The following is a 19,887-nucleotide window of genomic DNA, read 5'->3' as shown; positions in this document are numbered from 1 at the left end:
CCGAGACCCGCCCCCTGCTTTGCATGCGCACGGCCGGCCCCACCCCCGCTGTCAGCTGGAGGAAGCAGAGTAGGAAGCGGCCGCGATGTCCTTTTGTGTCCTACAAGCCGCCGGCGGCGCCGCCGAGTGAGGGGACGCGGCGCGGCGGGGCGGTGCGGCCCAAGGAGGCGGCGGAGGAGGGGCCGTTCGCGGCCCCAGGCTCACCCCGGCGCTCCGGGCCGCTCGGCCCCCATGCCTGCCCGCCCGCCCTGCCGGAGCCCCAGGTCCGGGGGCGGAGGGGAGCGCCGCTGGGGGGGGTGGACGGGCGGGGCGCGGGGGCCATGTGCGAGCGCGGCTGGGAGGCGGGCGGCGGGGGGCGGGCTCCGGGCGGGGTCCGGCTCCAGGACCAGCCCGGGTCACGGTTGGGACCGGGTCCAGGGCCAGACGGGGTTAGGGTCTGGGCGGGATCCCGTGTTGAGGTCTTAATGCGTCGGCCTGGGACAGGGGCCGGTCCTGGCTCGGGCTTCACGTCCTGGCCAGGGTCAGGCTTGGGCCTCGGATCCAGTCTTGGGGCAGGGTTCAATCCGGCACCTGGAGCAAGTCGAAGTCCCAGGGGCGGGCCTGGGTGGAAGATAGGGAGGGTTCCCTGTCGGAGAAGGGGCTTTGAAGACCACGTGGGGGCGCTCGAAGGGGCCTTGAGCCACCCTCCTCTCTGGGTCAAAGGTCATCGCACCGGCAGGGGAGAACTTCCTCCTCCTTGGCGCTCCCCATTTACTTCCTGATAACCTGATAGAGGTCCCCCGCGGGCGGAGGGGAAGGGGAGGCGCAGCAACTTTAGGCAACTTTCCGTAGGTGTGCGCAGGTTGGGGGGGGCGGGGCGCTCCTGAGGTGGAGGATTCTGCGGCAGCTGGAGTGTAAGAGTGATTGTGCTGGCGGGGTTTGGGGGGGTGAGGTGGGGTGTAAGGAGGTGGAGCCGCGTTCTCCGGTGGGCATGGGATTGGCATGCTGGGGCAGGAGGGGCGGTATGTCAGGTGTGAAAGGCTCTGAGTGTATTTCCACAAGGGTCTATGCCTGTGTGTGTCAGTGTGGGGGCATGGTGAGTGTGTTTGGGAGTGAGTGTGTGTGATTGTGAGCCTTGAGTGTGACTTTGTTTATGGTTTGTGCACTTCGGGTGGAGTGTGTGAAGACAAACCGGGAGCATGAGTGAGAGCTGGGGCTTGGGGAAAGCCATGTGTGAGAGCATGGAAGTGCCCAGGAGAGAGTGAGCATGTGTGAGCATGTGAGGACACCTGAGGACCCAGGTGAGTGCGAGTGTGTGAACCCACCACTGCCCTTGTGTGCCTGGTTTGTGCTTTTAAATGGAGGATGCCCAGGTGAGGGGGAAATCATCGAGATCCCCAACATTTGGAGAAAATTGAGAGGTATCTTGCTACTGACTGGGGATTCCAGATGGGGTTGAAGGTCACCTGGGGACTAAGGTTAACCCTGCTCCCTGGCCCGGATGGGAGTAGGGAGTTTCCAGGCCTCCCCCAGGTTCCCAAGTGGGAGACCTTGCCGTCAGTTACTGGCCCTGGAGGCTTTGGAGACTCTGTTCCCATGGCAACAGCTGGGGGGGCCCTCTTCATGGGCAGCCCTTCCTTGGACTCTGCCCCCCTTCCCTCCCCCTCGATGAGCCTGGAAGCCTGGCCCTAGGCCCGGGGTTGGGCAACCAGGGTGGCACTGTGTCTCCGTCCCCCATCCCAGTGTCTCCCTGTGACCCGACAGGTCTCTCCCTGCAGGTGACCAGCGCCATGTCCAGCCAGGTGGTGGGCATTGAGCCTCTCTACATCAAGGCAGAGCCAGCCAGCCCTGACAGTCCAAAGGGTTCCTCGGAGACCGAGACCGAGCCCCCCGTGGCCCTGGCCCCTGGCCCAGCTCCCACCCGCTGCCTCCCAGGCCACAAGGAAGAGGAGGATGGGGAGGGGGCTGGGCCTGGTGAGCAGGGTGGTGGGAAGCTGGTGCTCAGCTCCCTACCCAAACGCCTCTGCCTGGTCTGTGGGGATGTGGCCTCCGGCTACCACTATGGTGTGGCGTCCTGTGAGGCCTGCAAAGCCTTCTTCAAGAGGACCATCCAGGGTGAGCCCCCACCACACTCCTGTGCCCTTTGCCCTCTGGGCCTAGCGCTACCCAGTGGGTGCACTGCCACGTGGCCTTAGGCCCCCAGACTGCTGCGGTACCACTTGGGGTTCCCAAGTTCCTCTTCCGTCCTGGAAGTGCCGTTTCCCTGAAAAGTTAAATAAAGCCACCAGGATGTGTTGATGGCTTGGATGTGGGATGTGAGAGAGGGCTCAGGAAGCCTAGGTTTCTGGGTACTAGAGGCCTAGCACCTTCCACAGTGGCTCTGAAAAATTTGAGACAGCCTCTTTCTGCTTCTAAACTTTGTTCTTGCTTCTGGCAGCTGCTGAGCTCTCAGCAGCATAGAACCCCCCGTCCCCCCCCTTTGGTGGATTTCCCCAAAGCAGCATGAGCATAGGGCAGGTTTTCGTGGGTAACTGAGAGGGGCTACACTGTATTTCAGCACCTGACTTTAAAAAGACTATTACTGAGTTTTTCTCACTCAGGAACACATATCAAAACATGAGCAAGATGCGATGTAATAAGCTTTACTTGGGATGTGCCTGTTACTTATATTTTTATAGGAAACACTGCTTACTTTGGGGCAATAACGTGTCCTTTTGGAGAACATTTCTTGAGTGCTTACCCTGTGTCAGGCCCGGTGCCCTCTGTGTTCGTGACCTCTTACTCCCCGAGCAGCCCATAAGGTGCCAGCGCTGTGACCGTACTTGAGGCCCAGGAAGATTTTTAAAACTTTGTTCAAGTCCCACAGGTAGAAAATGGCAGAAGCAGGATTTGAACTTGGGTTGATTTAGGTCCAGAGCTGACTGCTGCCTCTGCTTATTACTTATAACTGAACTTCGGACATTGTGACATTGCAAGTGGGTTTTGATTTGGCCAACACCCACTGCTCTAAAACCGTTTGTGCTCTCTAATGGATTCGAAGGCCAGTGAACTAAGGGGCCCAGGCCCAGGCGTCTCCTGCCCACGTTGGACCCCTTCATTCTCTGTTGACTCTGTTGACAAATGTTTACTGAGCCCTAGCCATAGATTGTAATCATTTATTGAGCATTTGGGCACTGTGAACCATGCTGAACATGTTACCTTGACATTCCCTTTCATTCTTACTAGCCGTCTTTGTAGGAAGTCCTGTTTTTATCCCAGTTTTATAGATGGGAAAACTGAGGGGTTGGGGGCTTAGGTATGGGACTTGCCCAAGGTCACACGGTTGTTAAGAGGTAGTGTCAGGATGGATCCCAGGCAGCCTTCGGAGCCTTTTTACTTCCCTGTGCTTTGCTGTCCCGACAACTGTTCCAGGCCTGCGGACATAGCTGGGACTAAGCCATTTATATTCTAGCAGAGGGAAGAGAGAAAACAGTGAATTGCACAAAACTGTTGTAGTACAGCTACTGTAAGTGCTGGAGGGGGAGGAATATAGGATGTGTGCCAAGGAACCCGGCTAGGTTGGAGGCTCTGGAGGTCTTCTCGGAGGAGGTGTCTTGAGGCGCAGGCCTGAATATAGGGTGTAGGAGGAATGTGCCAAGGGCATGTTGGCTGGTTGTGTCATTCAGTCCTGGCGGTACCCCTGTGAGGCTGGGAGGGCCACCATGTGTTAGTCAGCCAGTCAGAAGCTGCCATTACATACCAGGCCCTTTTCCTAGTGCTTGGCCATCCTGGCCTTCACGGAGCAGATGCTAAAGGGGGAAAGACAGATAATAAGATGAATAAGTACTTGTGTGGCGACTCAGAGGGTGCTGAGAGCTGACGAGAAACTATCAGGCAGGGCAGGTGGCAGGAGAAGCCTGCAGAGGGGCCCCCGACATTCTCACAGCGGGGCCAGGGAGGGCCTCCCTGAGGTGACTGGGAGTAGAGCTAAGAAGGAGGTAAGGGAGCAGTGGGCCCTGAGCCTGGGGTCTGTGGGAGGAACAGAGTATGAGGGGGATGAGGCTAGAAAGGTTGAAAAGCCAAGGGCTGGAGGCCTCACCGGCCTCAGGAGCACTTGGGCTTTTATTCTGAGAAGGGACATCACTGGAGGCTTTGGAGCAGGGGAGGGACAGGATCTGACTTGGGTTGAATGGATTGTCCTGGCCCATTGTGTTGACATTAACTGAAGGAGAAAGCGACGGAGGAGGAGGCCAGCGAGAAGGTGGGGTGATGGTGACTCGGGGCAGGGGCTCCGGGAGCAGGCACGGGGCACAATGGGTCGGCTTCTGGACATAGGAGGAGGTAAAGCTCGCCAGGCCCCGCTGATGGGTTGGATTTGGGTGTAAGAGAAGAATCAAAGATGTTTTCTGGATTTCTGCTTGAGCCACTGGACAAATGGGGTTGTAGGGTTTGGAGTGGTAGGTCGTGGGCTCCATTTAGGACAGGTGAAGTTTGCCACGCCTTCTAGACCTGCAAGATGCTGAGGCAGTGGAAAACGAGTCTAGAGTTCACGAAGCTCTACTGATAGAAACGTGAAGGCCCACGACTGGTGAGCTCACCGTGGGAGTGAGTTGGGAGGTCCAAGGGCAGCCCTGGGGTCGGTCCTTCGATGGAAGGTGTGTGTGGGGATGCACAGAAATGACAAAGTGGCCAGTGAGCTGGAAGGTGGTGGTGTCCTAGAGGCAAAGGACGACAAGTGTCCAAGTGTTTGTGGGAGCAGGACGTGATCCATGGCATTAGATGCTCCTTTAGGCCAAGCAAGATGAGGACAAGAATGGACCACTGGATGTAGCAACATAGAAGCCGCTGTGGCCCTTGATGAGAACAGATGGGGTTAGTAGAGCCCAGAGACGTGGCTTGACAAGAGGCCTGGGGCAGAGATCAGCCTGACTCCCTGGGTCCCAGGTTTCTCTGGCCTCGTCAGGAGCCCCCAGCCCAGAGGCCATTCCCCTCACTGTCCTGGGCTTCCCTGCCCCACTCAAGGCACTCCCGCTCTCCCCAGACCTGCACTTGCCCAGGGCACGTCAGGGCTCTCCTGTCTTCTGGGCCCCCTCCGGGCTCTGGGAGGCCGCCACTGGAGCCCTGCGTCTTCCTGGCAGGGAGCATCGAGTACAGCTGTCCGGCCTCCAACGAGTGCGAGATCACCAAGCGGAGACGCAAGGCCTGCCAGGCCTGTCGTTTCACCAAGTGCCTGCGGGTGGGCATGCTCAAGGAGGGTGAGCGCTGGGCAGGGGCCTGGGTGTGTGGGGCGGGGGTGGGCTAGGCTTGGGGCGTTCTGTGGGAAGAGACGGGGCGGGAGGGCTCTGCAGAGCAAGCCACCCCCAGCCCCACGGACACAGCCTTGTCCCGAAATTCAAGGCGTACGTCTGGACCGTGTCCGAGGCGGGCGGCAGAAGTACAAGCGGCGGCCAGAGGTGGACCCGCTGCCCTTCCCAGGCTCCTTCCCTGCTGGACCCCTGGCGGTAGCCGGAGGCCCTCGGAAACCCGGTGAGCGTGCTGTGGGTCCTGGGAGCCCTAGGGCTGGGATGGGGCTGGGACACGAGAGGCCTGTTAGGTGTCAGTCACCCAGAATGGATAGCGTGGGCATCGGGATCCCGGTTTGCCCTTCATCTGTTCATGTTTCCCTGAAGGAGTATTTTTGAAAATACCCTTATCAGTCCCTGAGTAGTACACCTGGGATCAGGGAAAGACTTTTCTCACGTTCAGAACCTGTCCATGGACTTGCTTTCCCTGGGAGAGAGTGGGAGGCCTTCCTGGAGAGAAGTGTCCAAGCCTGGCTGGCCAGTGGCTATTAGGAAGGCCATGGGGGGCGGGGTAGCTAATTTGGGGCAGATGCCTGACCCCAAAGGGGCCTGCAAGGTGATGAATTCGAGTGCCTCTTCCAACTGTCCCAGCAGCTCCTGTAAACGCACTGGTGTCCCACCTGCTGGTGGTTGAGCCCGAGAAGCTATATGCCATGCCCGACCCGGCGGGCCCTGATGGACACCTCCCGGCTGTGGCTACCCTCTGTGACCTCTTTGACCGAGAGATTGTGGTCACCATCAGCTGGGCCAAGAGCATCCCAGGTAACGGGCCCAGGTGATCCGGGGCTTCCCTCTGCGGGCCGGGCCTGGCTCTGGTGAACTCGTTCAGCCAGGTCTGCTTCCCACTGTCCTCCAGGCTTCTCGTCACTGTCACTGTCTGACCAGATGTCAGTCCTGCAGAGCGTGTGGATGGAGGTGTTGGTGTTGGGTGTGGCCCAGCGCTCACTGCCACTGCAGGATGAGCTGGCCTTCGCCGAGGACCTGGTCCTGGATGAAGAGGGGGCGCGCGCCGCCGGCTTGGGGGAGCTAGGGGCTGCGCTGCTGCAGCTGGTGAGGCGACTGCAGGCCCTGAGGCTGGAGCGTGAGGAGTACGTCCTGCTGAAGGCCCTGGCCCTTGCCAATTCAGGTGAGTCCGGGGCGGGCATCGACGGGAGTCTCCGTGAGGCCCTCCACTTCGTAACCCCGACGGTGGCATGGTCTCATCTGGCAGACAAGGAAAATTGGAGCTTAGGGGAGAACACTGACTTGTTGAAAGTCCCAAAGAAGGCAAGGGCAGGCCTAGGAGCCGCACGTAGGATTTCGAGCTCTAGGGCTATCCTTACATGGAAAGCGAACCATCTAGTGGGAACGGGGGGAGGGGACCAAAGGTGGCCACAATTGAGGGAGGAAGGGGGGGGCCCTGGCTCATGCGCAGGAGCGGTGAGTGGTGCCTCAGGCAGCCCTCAGATCCACGTCTGGCTCCTCCTCGGGCCCCATCCAACAGTGCTCAAGCAGGTGTGGGCTCTGCCCTTTCTGGAGACGGTCCGCGTCCACAGCGTCCTCTCCTCTCCTTGCAGACTCTGTGCACATTGAGGATGCCGAGGCTGTGGAGCAGCTGCGAGAAGCTCTACACGAGGCCCTGCTCGAGTATGAAGCAGGCCGGGCGGGCCCCGGAGGGGGTGCTGAGCGGCGGCGGGCGGGCAGGCTGCTGCTCACACTACCGCTCCTTCGCCAGACAGCGGGCAAGGTGCTGGCCCATTTCTATGGCGTGAAGCTGGAGGGCAAGGTGCCCATGCACAAGCTGTTCTTGGAGATGCTCGAGGCCATGATGGACTGAGGCAAGGGGTGGGCATGGGTGGGGGTGCTGGCAGGACCCGCCCAGTATGGGGTCAGCCCCAAGGGGGCAGAGCTGGGGTCTGGGCAGTGCCACAGCCTGCTGGCAGGGCCAGGGCAATACCATCAGCCCCTGGGAGCAGGCCTTACGCCCTCCCCTCCCCCCTCCCAGGGGGTCTTAGAAGCTGGGAATGTGCACGCCCAGGCTCTGGGCACAGTGCTGCCCCTTGCAAGCCATAACGTGGCCCCAGAGTGTAGGGGGCCTTGCGGAAGCCATAGGGGGCTGCAGGGGACGTGGGGGGGCGGGGCAGAAGCCTGATCTCAGGGAGGGAAGGGAGTGGAGGCCACAGTCTCCCAGTGGGTGATGCTTTTGCTGCTGCTTAATCCAACCCCCTCTCCAGAGCAGAGGGGGATTTGGAGAGCAAAGGCCCCTGCCCCCTTCGCTCCTCTCCTCATCATTTGCATTGGGCATTACTGCCCCCCCTTGAAGCAATAACTCCAAGCAGGCTCCAGCCCCTGGACCCCTGGGGTGGCCAGGGCCCCCCATCAGCTCCCACCCAGCCTCCTCGGGGGGTAGGGAGAGCACTGCCTCTATGCCCTGCAGAGCAATAACACTATATTTATTTTTGGGTTTGGCCAGGGAGGTGCAGGGACATAGGGCAAGCCAGGGCCCAGAGCCTTTGGCTGTACAGAGACTCTATTTTAATGTATATTTGCTGCAAAGAGAAACCGCTTTTGGTTTTGAACCTTTAATGAGAAAAAGAAATATATCGAGCTCAAGAACACTGTGTTTCGTGTGTCACTGGGTCCAGGTTTGGGGATACACGACAGACCTAGCAAACAGGATATACATCAACAAAAACATTCCTGGTTACAGACTGAAAAACTAGCGCCTGGCACGATTAAGTCTCGGTTTCCTCATCACTCAGCAGCATGTTGGGGATCCCGCGACTGATGGGGAACAGACGTCCAGACTCTGGGCACTGCAAGGTGCCCTCCAGCACATCCACCTGTGGGGAAGGGGGAGGGAACAGAGCTGAGCACTGGCAGCCTCCTGCGGCTGTGACTGGCCAGGAAAGCAAGCGATGGGTCGGTTCTCACCTCCAGCAGCACGTGGTGCATCTGCCTCAGGAATTTCTCATCGTGCTCATACCCTTCAATCGGCCCTTTGGGCACCTCGACCAGATGCAGCTGTGGGCGAAGGCCTAAATCAGCTCTGGGCATCCCGCCCCTTGCTTTGAGGCCAGGTTCCCCGGCCTGGGGGCAAGGGCCTGCGGTGAGACCACCCCACCCCAGGGTGAGCACGGGCGTGGGGGAGGGTCCTCACGGTATCCGCCGCCTCCAGAAGCGCCGCCCACTCCACCTTGGGTATCATACGCGCCACGAAGTCGGGGTTGAACTCCACGGGGTTGATGCGGACCTCGGTGGCCTGCGGGGCGGAGGAGTTTTGTTAGGGACAGGAGCCTGGCTCCCCTACTCCGCCCAGGAGACCGGCGCGAGATTGCCCCGGGCCGATACCTGGAGGCGCAGTGGGAAGCCACGGGGCCCCACCCCCCGCACATGCGAGCTCAGCAGGTTGTGCGTTAGCAGCTTCATGTCGCCTCAGCGCGCTCTCAACAAGCCGGAACCGGAAGAAGGCAGAAACTCACTGCGTCACTTCCGGGGCCGCTCCATTCTCCGTCCTATTGGATGGCTCGGAGGAGCGGAAGTGGCGAACATGCTGGAACTTCTCGTGCTAGCGAAGTAGAGGTATTTGGAAAAGCTTGGTCGGATCACGCGCTCCTACCGGAAGCGTCCCGATGGGAGATGACTACGGCGCAGGCCCAGTGGTTTCCATTCGCTACGAATTATGCACAGTGTACTTCATATGTAAAGCAGCCGCAATGCAGTGGCCTTCGTTGAATGCCAAATAAACATGTTTTTCTCCTACACCAGCGCCTGACACCATCGTCTCCCGCCCCTCGCTTCCGGTTAAGGAAAGGAAACACTGCAGGAATCCGTAAACTAGGCCCATCACAACAGCTACACCCTATCCTTCTATGCAAATAAGTTGCGCGGCTGCCGAAAGCCCCGCCCATTCGTAACTGCGCCGGTGGTCCAGCCCCAAATGCAAATAAGCCGAGCGCCCCAGAAGCTCCGCCCCTGCACGCGCTCCTAGGCCTGCGCAGTGGAGGAGCCTCTCCGGGGGCGGGCACGGCCGGGGCTCCGCCTCTCGCGGAGGGGACCCGCCTGGGCACAGCCCCCCAGGCACCGCCTCCTGCCGGGGCTCCGACGCGAGGGCGGAGGGGCAGTGCGCTCTGGTTTGGGCATGCCATTCGTTCAGCTACGCGTCCTGAGTGGTGGGGCACGCTCGGTTCTCGTCCGGGCAGCTGCCGTCGAGTCTGCAGCATCGGCGCCATCGAGAGCAGGCGGGTGCCGGCGACCAGGCAGGGAGTGGACGCTTGGCGGGGTCTACGGTTTCAGAAGCGCCGCCTCAGCCATGGCCCCAATCAAGGTGACCGCTGGCCGGGACCGGCCTGAACTCCCCTCCCGCCAGTCTTCCCAGTGCTCTCCGTCCCGCTTGTCTGGGGGAGAATCACCCTCCTTCCTGCCCTCTGGACCCCTGCGCGCTCCGCCGGACGCTCCTCCCGCAGTTCTCCTTCTCCCCTCAGCAACACCCCGTGGCTGCTCCCCTCCCCCAATTCTCGCCAGTTCTGGGGACTCGTACCCCGTCTCCTGGACAGCCCCCAAGGCTCTCGAGCCTTCCCCTCGTCCCCTTTTCACTTCCACTATGCGACACCCTGTGATGTGTCTCCACCATTTTAGGCGATTGAATACCATGGTCTCCTCCGCCTTCTGGAACCATCTCCTTTGCCACAGGGCCCCTTTTCAACCTCCATACATGCCCCTACCCCCATACTCTCTTGTACGTTTTTGTTATATTCCTGGGCATCATTCTTCACCCCATCGTCTGAAACAAGGGTTTTCTCTTAAAGCCCCTATTGTGTCTCTCCCGTTGCATTTCTCCCGTGCTCATTTCCACTCTTCTGCTGAATCTTTCATCCCCTCACCTGGAACGATCCCCTGCTCCTGGGAACCACCTCCCTTACCCTTCCACCCTCTTCTGAGACCTCCTCCTCCTCCTGCTTAATCTTACTCCCAATCCCTGATTTGCCCTCCTTTCATGTACCTCCTCTGGCTCCATGAAACCCTCACACACTCCCAGGCAGACTAACCCATCCCCTTTGAGAGATGCCTTTTTATTTTATTACCCTCCCCCCAACTTTTCCATCTTCTGCTGCTCTCCCTTTTTCTCTTCCTGAGGGCTGGACACTCAGACCTGGCCAGGGTCCTCTCCCTCCCTGTTGTCAAGGTCTGCTCCTCACCCCCCAATAGATTCCCTGCACTCCTTCCCTGCCCATTTATCCCACTTCTTTCCGGTAAGAAACAGACTCCTTGTTTACTCAACCCCTTGCGACACCCAGAGAGGCCTCCTCTCCCATTTTCTTTTGTCACCCGCAGGCTGGTAAAAGGAATAGGGGCCACCTTGAAACCCGGAGGATGTGGAGGAACCAGGCAGTGGCAGGGAGAGGGGAGGGCGGCTGGGAGGGACTTCTGGAAACTTTGACAGCTTAGGACATTACAGCTCTGTCAACTCTGCTCTACTAGGAGCAACTGCCTGGTCTGGTTTAACGCCTTTCTCTTGGCTTCTCCTACCCACTCCCTCATTCCCCAACTGCTTATCTCCTTATCTAGTCAGTCAGTCTCTAGTTGTCTTTGCTCATATACAAAGTAACCAAGTAACTCCTTACCAAGTCATTCCCTCTAGGTGGGAGATGCCATCCCTTCCGTGGTGGTTTTTGAAGGGCAGCCTGGGAACAAGGTGAACCTGGCAGAGCTGTTCAAGGGCAAGAAGGGGGTGCTGTTTGGAGTCCCTGGGGCTTTTACCCCTGGCTGTTCCAAGGTGAGACCTGCCCTTCTGGGACTCAGCGGTTGGAATCTCGTGTCCATGTCTGTATTGTTCCTAAGTTCTAGGGCAGCTTGCAACGAGAGTATGTAGTGGCGGTGACAGTTACAAGGCCTATCAGAGCGGGGCGCCTGGGTGGCTCAGTCAGTTAAGCGTCTGCCTTCAGCTCAGGTCATGATCCCGGGGTCCTGGGATCCAGTCCTGCATCGGGCTCCCTGCTGGGTGGGGAGCCCGCTTCTCCCTCTCCCTCTGCTGCTACTCCCCCTGTTTGTGCTCTCTCACTCTCCCTCTGTCAAAGAAAATCTTTAAAAAAAAAACACAAAAAACAAAGCCTATCAGAGCGTTCAGAAAAAAGCGGAGGCCGTGAAAAGGTCGTGGCGCCAGGAACGTAGGAGAAAAGGGTATTGTAATTAAATCCAACATCTGTTATTGATCTTGCTGGTGATTGGCGATGTGGAAGATACTCGGGTAAAGTATAGTCACGTCCAAGGGAAGTTCACGGTGACCACCGAGCACTCAAGTTTGGATCCGAGCTTCTTGCCGCCAAGGCAAAAAGGAACTGTGGCTGACACATTTCTAATTGATCAAAGATATTCAAGAGGGAAGCGAGAAGGGCCTGGAGATAAAGGGTACGCCACAGAGTAGAGGCAGTTATCCCTTTGCTGACCCTTTATGTCCCCTCCTAGACCCACCTGCCAGGATTTGTGCAGCAGGCTGAGGCTCTGAAGGCCAAGGGGGTCCAGGTGGTAGCCTGTCTGTGTGTTAATGATGTCTTTGTGACTGAAGAGTGGGGACGAGCTCACAACTCGGAAGGCAAGGTGAGGTATGGGTCCTGCAGGGGATCAGGGGCCAGGCGGGGGATTTTTCTTTGACCTTTACTTTCTCCTTAGGTTAGGCTCTTGGCTGACCCCACTGGGGCCTTTGGGAAGGTGAGTGCATCCCTGCAACCCCTACCCTATAGGGTGGTCCCTGTGCCAGGCCTTGGATGCATGGAGGGACATGGCTAATGTGGGAAGCAGCTGGTGGGGGCAGGGCTTGGTCTCTTCTGGTAGTTTCTAAGCCTTGTCTCTGCTTTTCCTTTTAGGAGACAGATTTGCTACTAAATGATTCATTGGTGTCCCTGTTTGGAAATCATCGGCTCAAGAGGTAAAAGTGGGAGGGTCCTCTGTGGGGTTCCCCTGCCATCCCTTCAATTTCCATTCCCAGCCTCCAGGCCCAGGCTTTTGTAATTGGCTCAGTGTCTCTCTCTCTCTTTTTAAAGATTTACTTATTTATTTTATTTTATTTTTTTATTTTTTTAAAGATTTTATTTATTCATTTGAGACACAGAGATACGGAGAGAGAGAGAGCATGAGCAGGGGGGAGACAGAGGGAGAGGGAGAAGCAGGCTCCCCACTGAGCAGAAAGCCCGACGCGGGGCTCGATCCCAGGACCCTGGAATCATGACCTGAACTGAAGGCAGACGCCCAACCATCTGAGCCACCCAGGCGCCCCTTACTTATTTATTTTAGAGAGAGAGCGAGCGTGCAGAGGGAAAGGGAGAGAGAGTCTTTTTTTTTTTTAAGATTTCATTTATTTATTTGATAGAGCACAAGCAGGGGGAGGGGCAGAGGCAGAGGGAGAAGCAGGCTCCCCTCTGAGCAGGGAGCCTGACACGGGACTCGATCCCAGGACTCTGGGATCATGACCTGAGCCCAAGGCAGATGCTTAACCGACTGAGCCACCCAGGTACCCCGAGGGAGAGAGAGTCTTAAGCAGACTCCACGCTGAGCGCAGAGCCCGACGTGGGGCTAGATCTCACGACCCTGAGACCACGACCTGAGGGGAAACCAAGAGTCGGACGCTTAACCCGACTGCACCACCCGGGCGCCCCTGGCCCATCCTCTCTTTCCGGCAGGTTCTCCATGGTGGTAGAGGATGGCATAGTGAAATCCTTGAATGTGGAGCCAGATGGTACAGGCCTTACCTGCAGCCTGGCCTCCAGCATCCTCTCACAGCTCTGAGGCCCCGGGCCCCTACTCCTTCCGCCCTTTCCTGTTCCACCAGTCCAGCCTCAATGGGGGCCACCAAGTGGGAATTGTGACCAAATACCTGCAATAAACATTTCTGGTTCACAGTTAGTCCTTGAGTTTTCTTTTCTTTTCTTTTTTAAGATTTATTTACTATTTGAGAGAGAGTGTGCACGTGCATTGGGGGTCGGGGGGTTGGGGACGGGCAGAGGGAGAGAAAGCAGACTTGCTGTCGAGCTTGGAGCCAGGACTTAGGGCTTGATCTCATGAACCTGAGATCGTGACCTGAGTTGAAATCAAGAGTGAGACGTTTAACTGACTGAGCCATCCAGGGGCCCCTACTCCTTGATTTTGAGTTGCTGATTTGCTGAGGGCCAGGCCTTGGGACAGTCACAACTGTGAGGGTAGTGGGCAGGGGCTGAAGGGGTACTAATGGGGGATCCTGATTTCATTTTTCATGAGGGCGAGCCTTTGAATGAAGTGTTAATGAAGCGTCAATATACAGGTTGGGAAAGGACCAGTGGTCTGAAGAGCAAGGGAAGGAGCAGTCTGTGCTGAGGGAGTAGGCCCTAGGCACACGTGAGCTTGGCTGGCATCCATGACCTTTTGCCTTTGTTCTCTGGGTCTTGGCTGACCTCATGTGGACCGTAAACCTCAGGGTTGAGCTTTGGTGCTAGGCACCCCCCGACCTGGGCCAAGCTTTAGCCCCACCATTCTTTTAGACTCTATCGAACCCCTCCCAGGAGCACCCTCATCCCAGGAAGGGCTCCTGGCACCTTGAGGCCGACCAACTGGTAGAAAGGGCTCCATCAGTGGAGGCAGTACTGGTTTAGTCCAGGAGAGCTTCCTGGGAGAGGAGTCTGGGTGAGCTGTTCCAGGGGAGAAGATGCCAGTGAGGCCTGACCAGTGCTGGGTGTACTGTGAGGGGCTGGGGGCAGGGAGGCCAGCAGGGTCGGGGCTGCAGGCCAGTGCTGTCTGCAGGCCCTGCCCTTGGGCCTCTGGCTTTTGCCCCTGGGAAGCCTTGCACTTGGCATCAGGCAGCGATTACTAGGCCCCTGCTGTGTTTAGGAGCTCATAGTCTTAAGGAGGGCAGACACTTAGAGTTGCCTCTTCTGGATTCTCCATACATTGTCTGGCACCTGAAGCCTCACAGGTTAAGGAGCTGGGAAAGCATCGCCAGGGAGAGTCCTGGCTGGGCCCTAGGGAGTCAGACCCGAGCTTCTGAGAGAAGGAGAGGGTCGGAGGGGTGCTGGCATTCCTGGCCCAGACCTGGGGCTGTAGTTCTGCAGGCACCATGATCAGGAGGATATTGACCCCGAGGGAACCCACCTTGCTGGTCATGCTTGGGGTTTGGCCACGCGGATGTTGAGGAGTCGCAGTGGAGAGAGATTGTGTGTGTGTGTGCGTGTGTGTGTACGTGCACGTGTGTTTATACAACTCCTGGAGAAGTTTGGATAACATCTGTGTGAATGCATAGATTTTTGGTGCTAATAAACATGCATATCAATCCGCCATGTTATGAATATTTGCATTGATTCTCCCTGCTTGAGCTGGAAGTCTTTTTTTTTTTTTTTTTTTTTTTTTACTGAACACAGGTAAGGTGCCCTGCTCAGGATGCATTTTGGGAAACAGTAAAGAAGTGAAGGATGGGAGAGAGAGAGAGAAAGCTATCCTTTCTCCAGCTTCCTGGATATTGGTTCCCATTGTTTCAGCATAAGTTTGACCAAGCGGGTCTGAATTAGAACTAGATTTGCTTGAGGGTGATAACAATTGCAGTGATTTGAGACAGAGGCTTAGCTCACAGATACGCAGTAGGAAGGTTGACAGTCTAGGGCTAGTACAGCAGCTCCATGATTACAAGGGACCCATGCTCCTCCCGTCTTGCGCTCTGCCATTTTAAACATCTGCCTTCTACCTCACAATCCAATGCAGCTGCTTGAGTTCCAGCCATCACAGCTGTAGTCCAGCCAGCAAAAGGCGGAAATGGGGAACAGGCGTTAAAAGGTCCATGCCAGCTCTCTTTTAAGAAGGTCTTCTGGAAGCTCTCACATATCATTTCCACTTAAATCTCACTGGCCAAAGCTTAGTTGCATGGTCACACTAGCTGCAAGAAGAGGCTGGGAAATGTCCACTTTATTCTGGGCTGCTATGTGTCTAACTAAAAGACCAGGGGTTCTATTACTAAAGCAGAAAGGGAAAAAGGAGACTGGGAAGAAACAAGCAGTGTGGGCTACACGGGGTGGGTGTGTGTGTGTGTGTCCTGTCTGAGCACAGGGACTTTTGGGGGCTCCATGGCCTCCCAAAGGATGGTGGCACCCGCTGCTGCTCCCATCAGCCTTGGCAGGGACAAATCCTAAGCTGTCCCAGGTCCCTGTGTGGTCACCTCATATCCCCAATGACCCTTCTCCAGCCTCTCTCCTGCTCCCTGCAAACCTTGGTCTCCACAGTCACCCCGATTCCCCAGCTTGTGGGTCCTCCAGCCTCTTCAGCATCTCCTGACAATGTTCATCACCTGGGATGCCCCTCCCTTCCCTACCCCTGCCCAAAGCGCTCTACCCTTTGAGGTCCCAGGTCGGTCCCGTTTGCTGAGGACCACTGCCCCCTCCTGTCCCTTGCTTGAATGATCCACGTGGGCCACACCCTCAGCTTCATCAAGGATGGAGGGGGGTTTTGACATATAATTCACATATCATAACATTCACTCTTTAAACGTGCACAGTTGAGTGGTGTTTCTTCTACTCACCAACTTGGACGACCGTCACCGCCACGAAGACAGATCTTGAATCTCCACGACTTCTCCCAAGATGAAGTCGCTCGTCTCTTCTGAGCGACGCACATGTGCCCATCCTAGTTACAAAAGGCGTGTTCCGACTTCTAGGGGGTTCTGCTCGCCCCCACGTGCCCCTGCGGTCACATCAGGTGTCTTGCACCCAGCGGCTGTTTGCCGAGAGTCATCTGGGCACCAGGCCCCAGGCTGGGCTCTGGGGACACGGTGGTGAGCGCTCCAGGCACGGGCCCTGCAGACACCACCACCAGGTGGGACTCCAGGCTCCGAGCTCCTGTCCGAGCGAGCTGGCAGTGCCCTGGCAGCTCTGGTCCCTGCCTCGACATGCCCACAGGGGTGCCAGCCCCCGGATGAGCGCTTGCAGTCCATGCGGGGGAGCTGTGACAGGGCAGCCCAGGTTGGGGTGTCTGGGGTATGACAGAAGGACTCTGGCCACTAGCCCACCCCGCCACCGGGTACGGGAAGGGGAATGACTTCTAGTCGTGGGCTGGAAGATGAATAGACGACGGCCAGGTGAACAGAGGTGGGAAGGGTGTTCTAGGTGGCAGGAACAGCCTCGCCAAAGCCTAAAGGTGAGCAAGGGGAGCAAGGTCCGGGCAAGCAGAGATTTAGGGGTTTTGTCCACAAGCCACAGCTTAGTTGGCTTCTCTTGGTGAACATCCGGTGTCTCCGGTATTTGGCTTAGGGCGGCTTCGGAGGGAGACATTCTATTTTTGTTTCCTCCTGGGCTCCTTCCTCGGGGCGTGTTCCCCAATGCTGGAGTGTTGGGTCACAGGGCTCTGGCGGTTTTAATGGTCTCTGGAAACTCTGAGGCCATTTTGACAGCCACCAGTGATGTGTGCGGCCGCGTCTCTCCTCACCACGTGCCAATCTGGGCTTTACCTCCTGGATGTATTTTTGCTAGCTTAATGGGCATTTAATGGTATCTTGGCACGGTCTTTCATGAGTGTGTCTTTAATTACAAGGGAGGCTGGCAACCGTGGGGCTTGGCACCGCTCTCCCTGAGCTCGCTAACCGGGCGCTGGGCTCCAGCCTCGGTCTCCCACCGGCCAGTGACAAGGCAGCAGGCAGCAAGGGAGGTGATGCAGCTTTTGGGTTTACCCTTAACTTTACTGACCCCTGCGCCCCTTTGAGCCTCACTCTCCTTATCCCTGACATAGGAATTCATTTGCTCAAAAAACATGACTTTGGCTGCCTTCTGTATTTTGGCTCTACCTCTTCCTGGCTCTGTGGCCTTAAGCAAGTGACTTAACCTCTCTGTGTGTCAGTTTCTTCATCGTCCTGGTCTCCATGGCTCGGCACCGTGAGAACGTGGGAAGATGCACAGCAGAGCGGAGTAAGGCTAGGAGGGAAAAGGACTGGGATCTGCTTTAGGAAGGGAAAATCTTTTCCGAGAAACAGGACATCCAGCGAGAGCAGCAGAGTGAGAAGGAACCAGCCGAGGGCAGAGGGAGGGTGCGTGTGTGGGGGGTGGTTTCACTTTGGAGGAACAGCAAATTTCAAGGGGTCCAGGGTGGAAGTCTGAGGAAGCAGGGAGGGCCCGGCGGCAGAGGAGGGGGGAGGAGCCAGGGATGAGCTTGGGTGGACAGCTGGGCCCACTCAGCAGAGCCTCGGGTCTCGAAGGTCATGGTAAGAGGTTAGAACTTGATTCAAAGCACAGGGAGAAGCCACTGGAAGGTTTTAAGCAGTAAAGGTTCGTGAGCCAGTATTTCCAAAAGACTCTTTGGGCTCTGGGTGGAGGCCGCGCGGAGGAGGACTGGTGCTGACGTCTGCCTTGGTAAGAGTCTCAGGGTGAGGCAGGGCGGATGCCCCCTAGGAGTGTGGGGACGCACTGGGGAGAGCAAGCCAAGTGTCAGGTGGTGGGGGCTGTGCGGTGTCATGCTCTCTTCAGCTGCTGGGGCTCACATCTTGCAGGTGGCCCCCTGAGTCCCTGGGGACCTGGCCCGGCCCTGGGCAGGTGGCCCTGGGTCCCGCGCTCCCTGACTCTGGCTTCCCCCTGCCTCCTTCCATCGGGCAGCTGGTTCAGGCCACCCCACTGGGCGTTTCTGCTCCTGGCCCGCTCTGGCTCCATTATTTCTACCCCCAAATGGTGGGTAGGAAAACCACCCCTTCTTAGCACTTGGGTGGGGAGGAGGGAGTTCCTCAGACCCAACACCAGAAGCCCAGGTGCCCAGAAGGCCCTGGAGACTGTTTTTTTTTTGTTTTGTTTTTAATTCTTGAGCTTGGGGCCCTGAACTTTCTGGTTACGGGACTGGGTCCTGGCCAGGCCAGAGGGGTGCCCCGTGGGGCTCTGGGCCTGCTGCAGGCAAGGGACGAAAGTGGCCCTCTGACTCAGCCCTGGTTGGTCCCAGGCTCTGGTTGGCCCTGACCACCACTTGTCCTGGCCGCCCTGGGCTCTGCTTCCTCAAACCCCAGGGCCCTCCTGCCTCTGGCCTCTGGGGTCAGACCAGGGCTATCTAGAGAATTCAAAACCAGAAGGGAACTGGGAGATGGCGTCCCTCCCACTCCTACCCTGTGAAGATGGGGAAGCTGAGCCCCGAGGGAGGAGATTGCCATTGATTAAGTTGTCCATTTGTCTGTCTGTCTTTCTCTGCTTCTTGCCTGCCTCCTGGATCCCCATGCTGTCAGTAGTGGGAGCTGAACTCCCTTAAAAACTGCCAGAGGGGCGCCTGGGGGGCTCAGTTGGTGAAGCACCAGGCTCTTGATTTAGGCTCAGGTCATGATCTCAGAGTCAGCTCTCTCTTTCTCTCTCTCAAAATAGATAAATAGATAAAATTAAAAAAAAAAAAAACCTGCCAGACAAAGATATCTGAGAAGGGCAGACACTATAGCACTGCAAACATTTAAAATATTTGTCAACAGGGGCGCCTGGGTGGCTCAGTCGGTTGGGCGTCTGCCTTCGGCTCAGGTCATGATCCCAGGGTCCTGGGATCGAGCCCCGCGTCAGGCTCTTTGCTCAGCGGAGGGCCTGCTTCTCCCTCTCCCACTCCCCCTGCTTGTGTTCCCTCTCTCACTGTCTCTCTCTGTCAAATAAACTCTTTAAAACATAAAAAATAAAGGGACGCCTGGGTGGCTCAGTCGGTTAAGCGGCTGCCTTCAGCTCAGGTCATGATCCCAGGGTCCTGGGATTGAGTCCCGCATCGGGCTTCTGGCTCAGCAGGGAGCCTGCTTCTCCCTCTGCCTGCAGCTTTCCCTGCTTGTACTCTCGCTCACTCTCTCTTGCCTATGCTCTCTCTCTCTAGCAAATAAATAAATAAAAAAAAATCTTTAAAAAAAAAAAAAAAGATTTAAAACATAAAAAATAAAAATAAAATAAAATAAAATAAAATATTTGTCAACAAGACACAGTTTATTTTTTTAATTTTTTTATTTTTTAAAGAGGCCCGTCCCTCCCTTCCCCTCTCCCCGAAGCCTCCCTGGGCCTGACTCAGCTGGAGCGAGTCAGAGAAGAGGGTTGAGGGGCAGCCAGGCATGTGTGGAGGGACGGATGTGAAAGCCATCGTTGACCCAGCGCCTGCCTCCGAGGCTTGAGGAAGGGTGTGCCTGGGAGATGTTGAGCAAGGCAGGGGCCCTCGGCAGCCAAGGGATGAGGCCCAGTCACCGCGCTTGGCTAACCCCAAGCAGGCTCTCTGGGAGGACTTCCTGGGCTGGAATCCTCGGGGGAGGGGGTGCAAATAGAAGTTAAGATCCACGGAGGGTCAAATCTGGATGGACCCTTGATATTATTAATACTAAAGATAACAACCACACCGGGGACCATTTAATGAATGTTTCAGCTGGGCCCCAGCTCATGGAATCCTCATAACAACCCTCTGAGAGGATTATCTGCATTTCCAGATGCTTCTCAGCAGGGATGAACAATGGCTGTGCTCTTCTGCCTTGCACACCTTCCCACTGCCTGGTGAGACCTGGCTCGCCATGGCCGTGAGCTCCTTGCTCTTTACACAGTGGCCCCACTGCCTTCCTTTGGTTGGTTCTACCACTTAATAGCTGTGTGACTTTGGGCAGGTTAGTAACCTCTCTGAGTCTCAGTTT

General features: G+C 57.0%; 3 protein-coding genes across 7 annotated transcripts; 2 read left to right on the top strand and 1 right to left on the bottom strand.

Annotated features, from left to right (window-relative positions):
- Positions 1 to 130: 130 nt before the first annotated feature.
- ESRRA (estrogen related receptor alpha) lies at positions 131 to 7,895 on the top strand. 5 transcript variants are annotated; one of them, XM_078057844.1, is made up of 7 exons: positions 131 to 263; positions 1,758 to 2,094; positions 5,097 to 5,213; positions 5,356 to 5,484; positions 5,895 to 6,062; positions 6,157 to 6,426; positions 6,857 to 7,895. In XM_078057844.1, the coding sequence occupies exons 2-7, from the start codon at positions 1,770 to 1,772 to the stop codon at positions 7,114 to 7,116; spliced, it is 1,269 nt and encodes a 422-aa protein (XP_077913970.1). In that variant the 5' UTR covers positions 131 to 263; positions 1,758 to 1,769; the 3' UTR covers positions 7,117 to 7,895. The 5 variants fall into 5 exon arrangements, with proteins under 5 accessions (XP_077913970.1, XP_077913969.1, XP_035956247.1 ...); XM_078057843.1 differs by having other exon boundaries at positions 5,892 to 6,062; XM_036100354.2 differs by lacking the exon at positions 131 to 263 and adding an exon at positions 877 to 893 and having other exon boundaries at positions 5,892 to 6,062.
- On the bottom strand, positions 7,846 to 8,782 carry TRMT112 (tRNA methyltransferase activator subunit 11-2). The gene is made up of 4 exons (XM_036100364.2): positions 8,631 to 8,782; positions 8,440 to 8,541; positions 8,214 to 8,303; positions 7,846 to 8,122 (listed from the first exon to the last, which is right to left on the bottom strand). Exons 1-4 carry the CDS (start codon positions 8,706 to 8,708, stop codon positions 8,015 to 8,017), a joined length of 378 nt encoding a protein of 125 aa, XP_035956257.1. The 5' UTR covers positions 8,709 to 8,782; the 3' UTR covers positions 7,846 to 8,014.
- Positions 8,783 to 9,340: 558 nt separating this feature from the next.
- PRDX5 (peroxiredoxin 5) lies at positions 9,341 to 13,178 on the top strand. Its single transcript, XM_036100363.2, has 6 exons — positions 9,341 to 9,606; positions 10,921 to 11,055; positions 11,745 to 11,876; positions 11,949 to 11,987; positions 12,143 to 12,204; positions 12,956 to 13,178. The coding sequence occupies exons 1-6, from the start codon at positions 9,421 to 9,423 to the stop codon at positions 13,059 to 13,061; spliced, it is 660 nt and encodes a 219-aa protein (XP_035956256.1). The 5' UTR covers positions 9,341 to 9,420; the 3' UTR covers positions 13,062 to 13,178.
- The last annotated feature ends 6,709 nt before the right edge of the window (positions 13,179 to 19,887 follow it).

The sequence above is a fragment of the Halichoerus grypus genome, chromosome 11 (genome assembly GCF_964656455.1).
Source record: "Halichoerus grypus chromosome 11, mHalGry1.hap1.1, whole genome shotgun sequence".
NCBI classification, from domain to species: Eukaryota; Metazoa; Chordata; class Mammalia; order Carnivora; family Phocidae; genus Halichoerus; species Halichoerus grypus.
The sequence above is the reverse complement of the archived record's forward strand: the minus strand, read 5'-3'. Positions and strand labels throughout refer to the sequence as shown.

Coding starts and splice junctions, on each gene's coding strand:
- ESRRA (XM_078057843.1), top strand. CDS start 1,770: ATGTCCAGCCAGGTGGTGGGCATTGAGCCTCTCTACATCAAGGCAGAG. Junction 2,095..5,096: donor CTTCAAGAGGACCATCCAGG/GTGAGCCCCCAC, acceptor TCTTCCTGGCAG/GGAGCATCGAGTACAGCTGT. Junction 6,427..6,856: donor CCTGGCCCTTGCCAATTCAG/GTGAGTCCGGGG, acceptor CTCTCCTTGCAG/ACTCTGTGCACATTGAGGAT.
- TRMT112 (XM_036100364.2), bottom strand. CDS start 8,708: ATGAAGCTGCTAACGCACAACCTGCTGAGCTCGCATGTGCGGGGGGTG. Junction 8,542..8,630: donor GCTTCCCACTGCGCCTCCAG/GTATCGGCCCGG, acceptor TCCGCCCCGCAG/GCCACCGAGGTCCGCATCAA. Junction 8,304..8,439: donor TTCTGGAGGCGGCGGATACC/GTGAGGACCCTC, acceptor CTTCGCCCACAG/CTGCATCTGGTCGAGGTGCC.
- PRDX5 (XM_036100363.2), top strand. CDS start 9,421: ATGCCATTCGTTCAGCTACGCGTCCTGAGTGGTGGGGCACGCTCGGTT. Junction 11,988..12,142: donor CCACTGGGGCCTTTGGGAAG/GTGAGTGCATCC, acceptor TTTTCCTTTTAG/GAGACAGATTTGCTACTAAA. Junction 12,205..12,955: donor GGAAATCATCGGCTCAAGAG/GTAAAAGTGGGA, acceptor TCTTTCCGGCAG/GTTCTCCATGGTGGTAGAGG.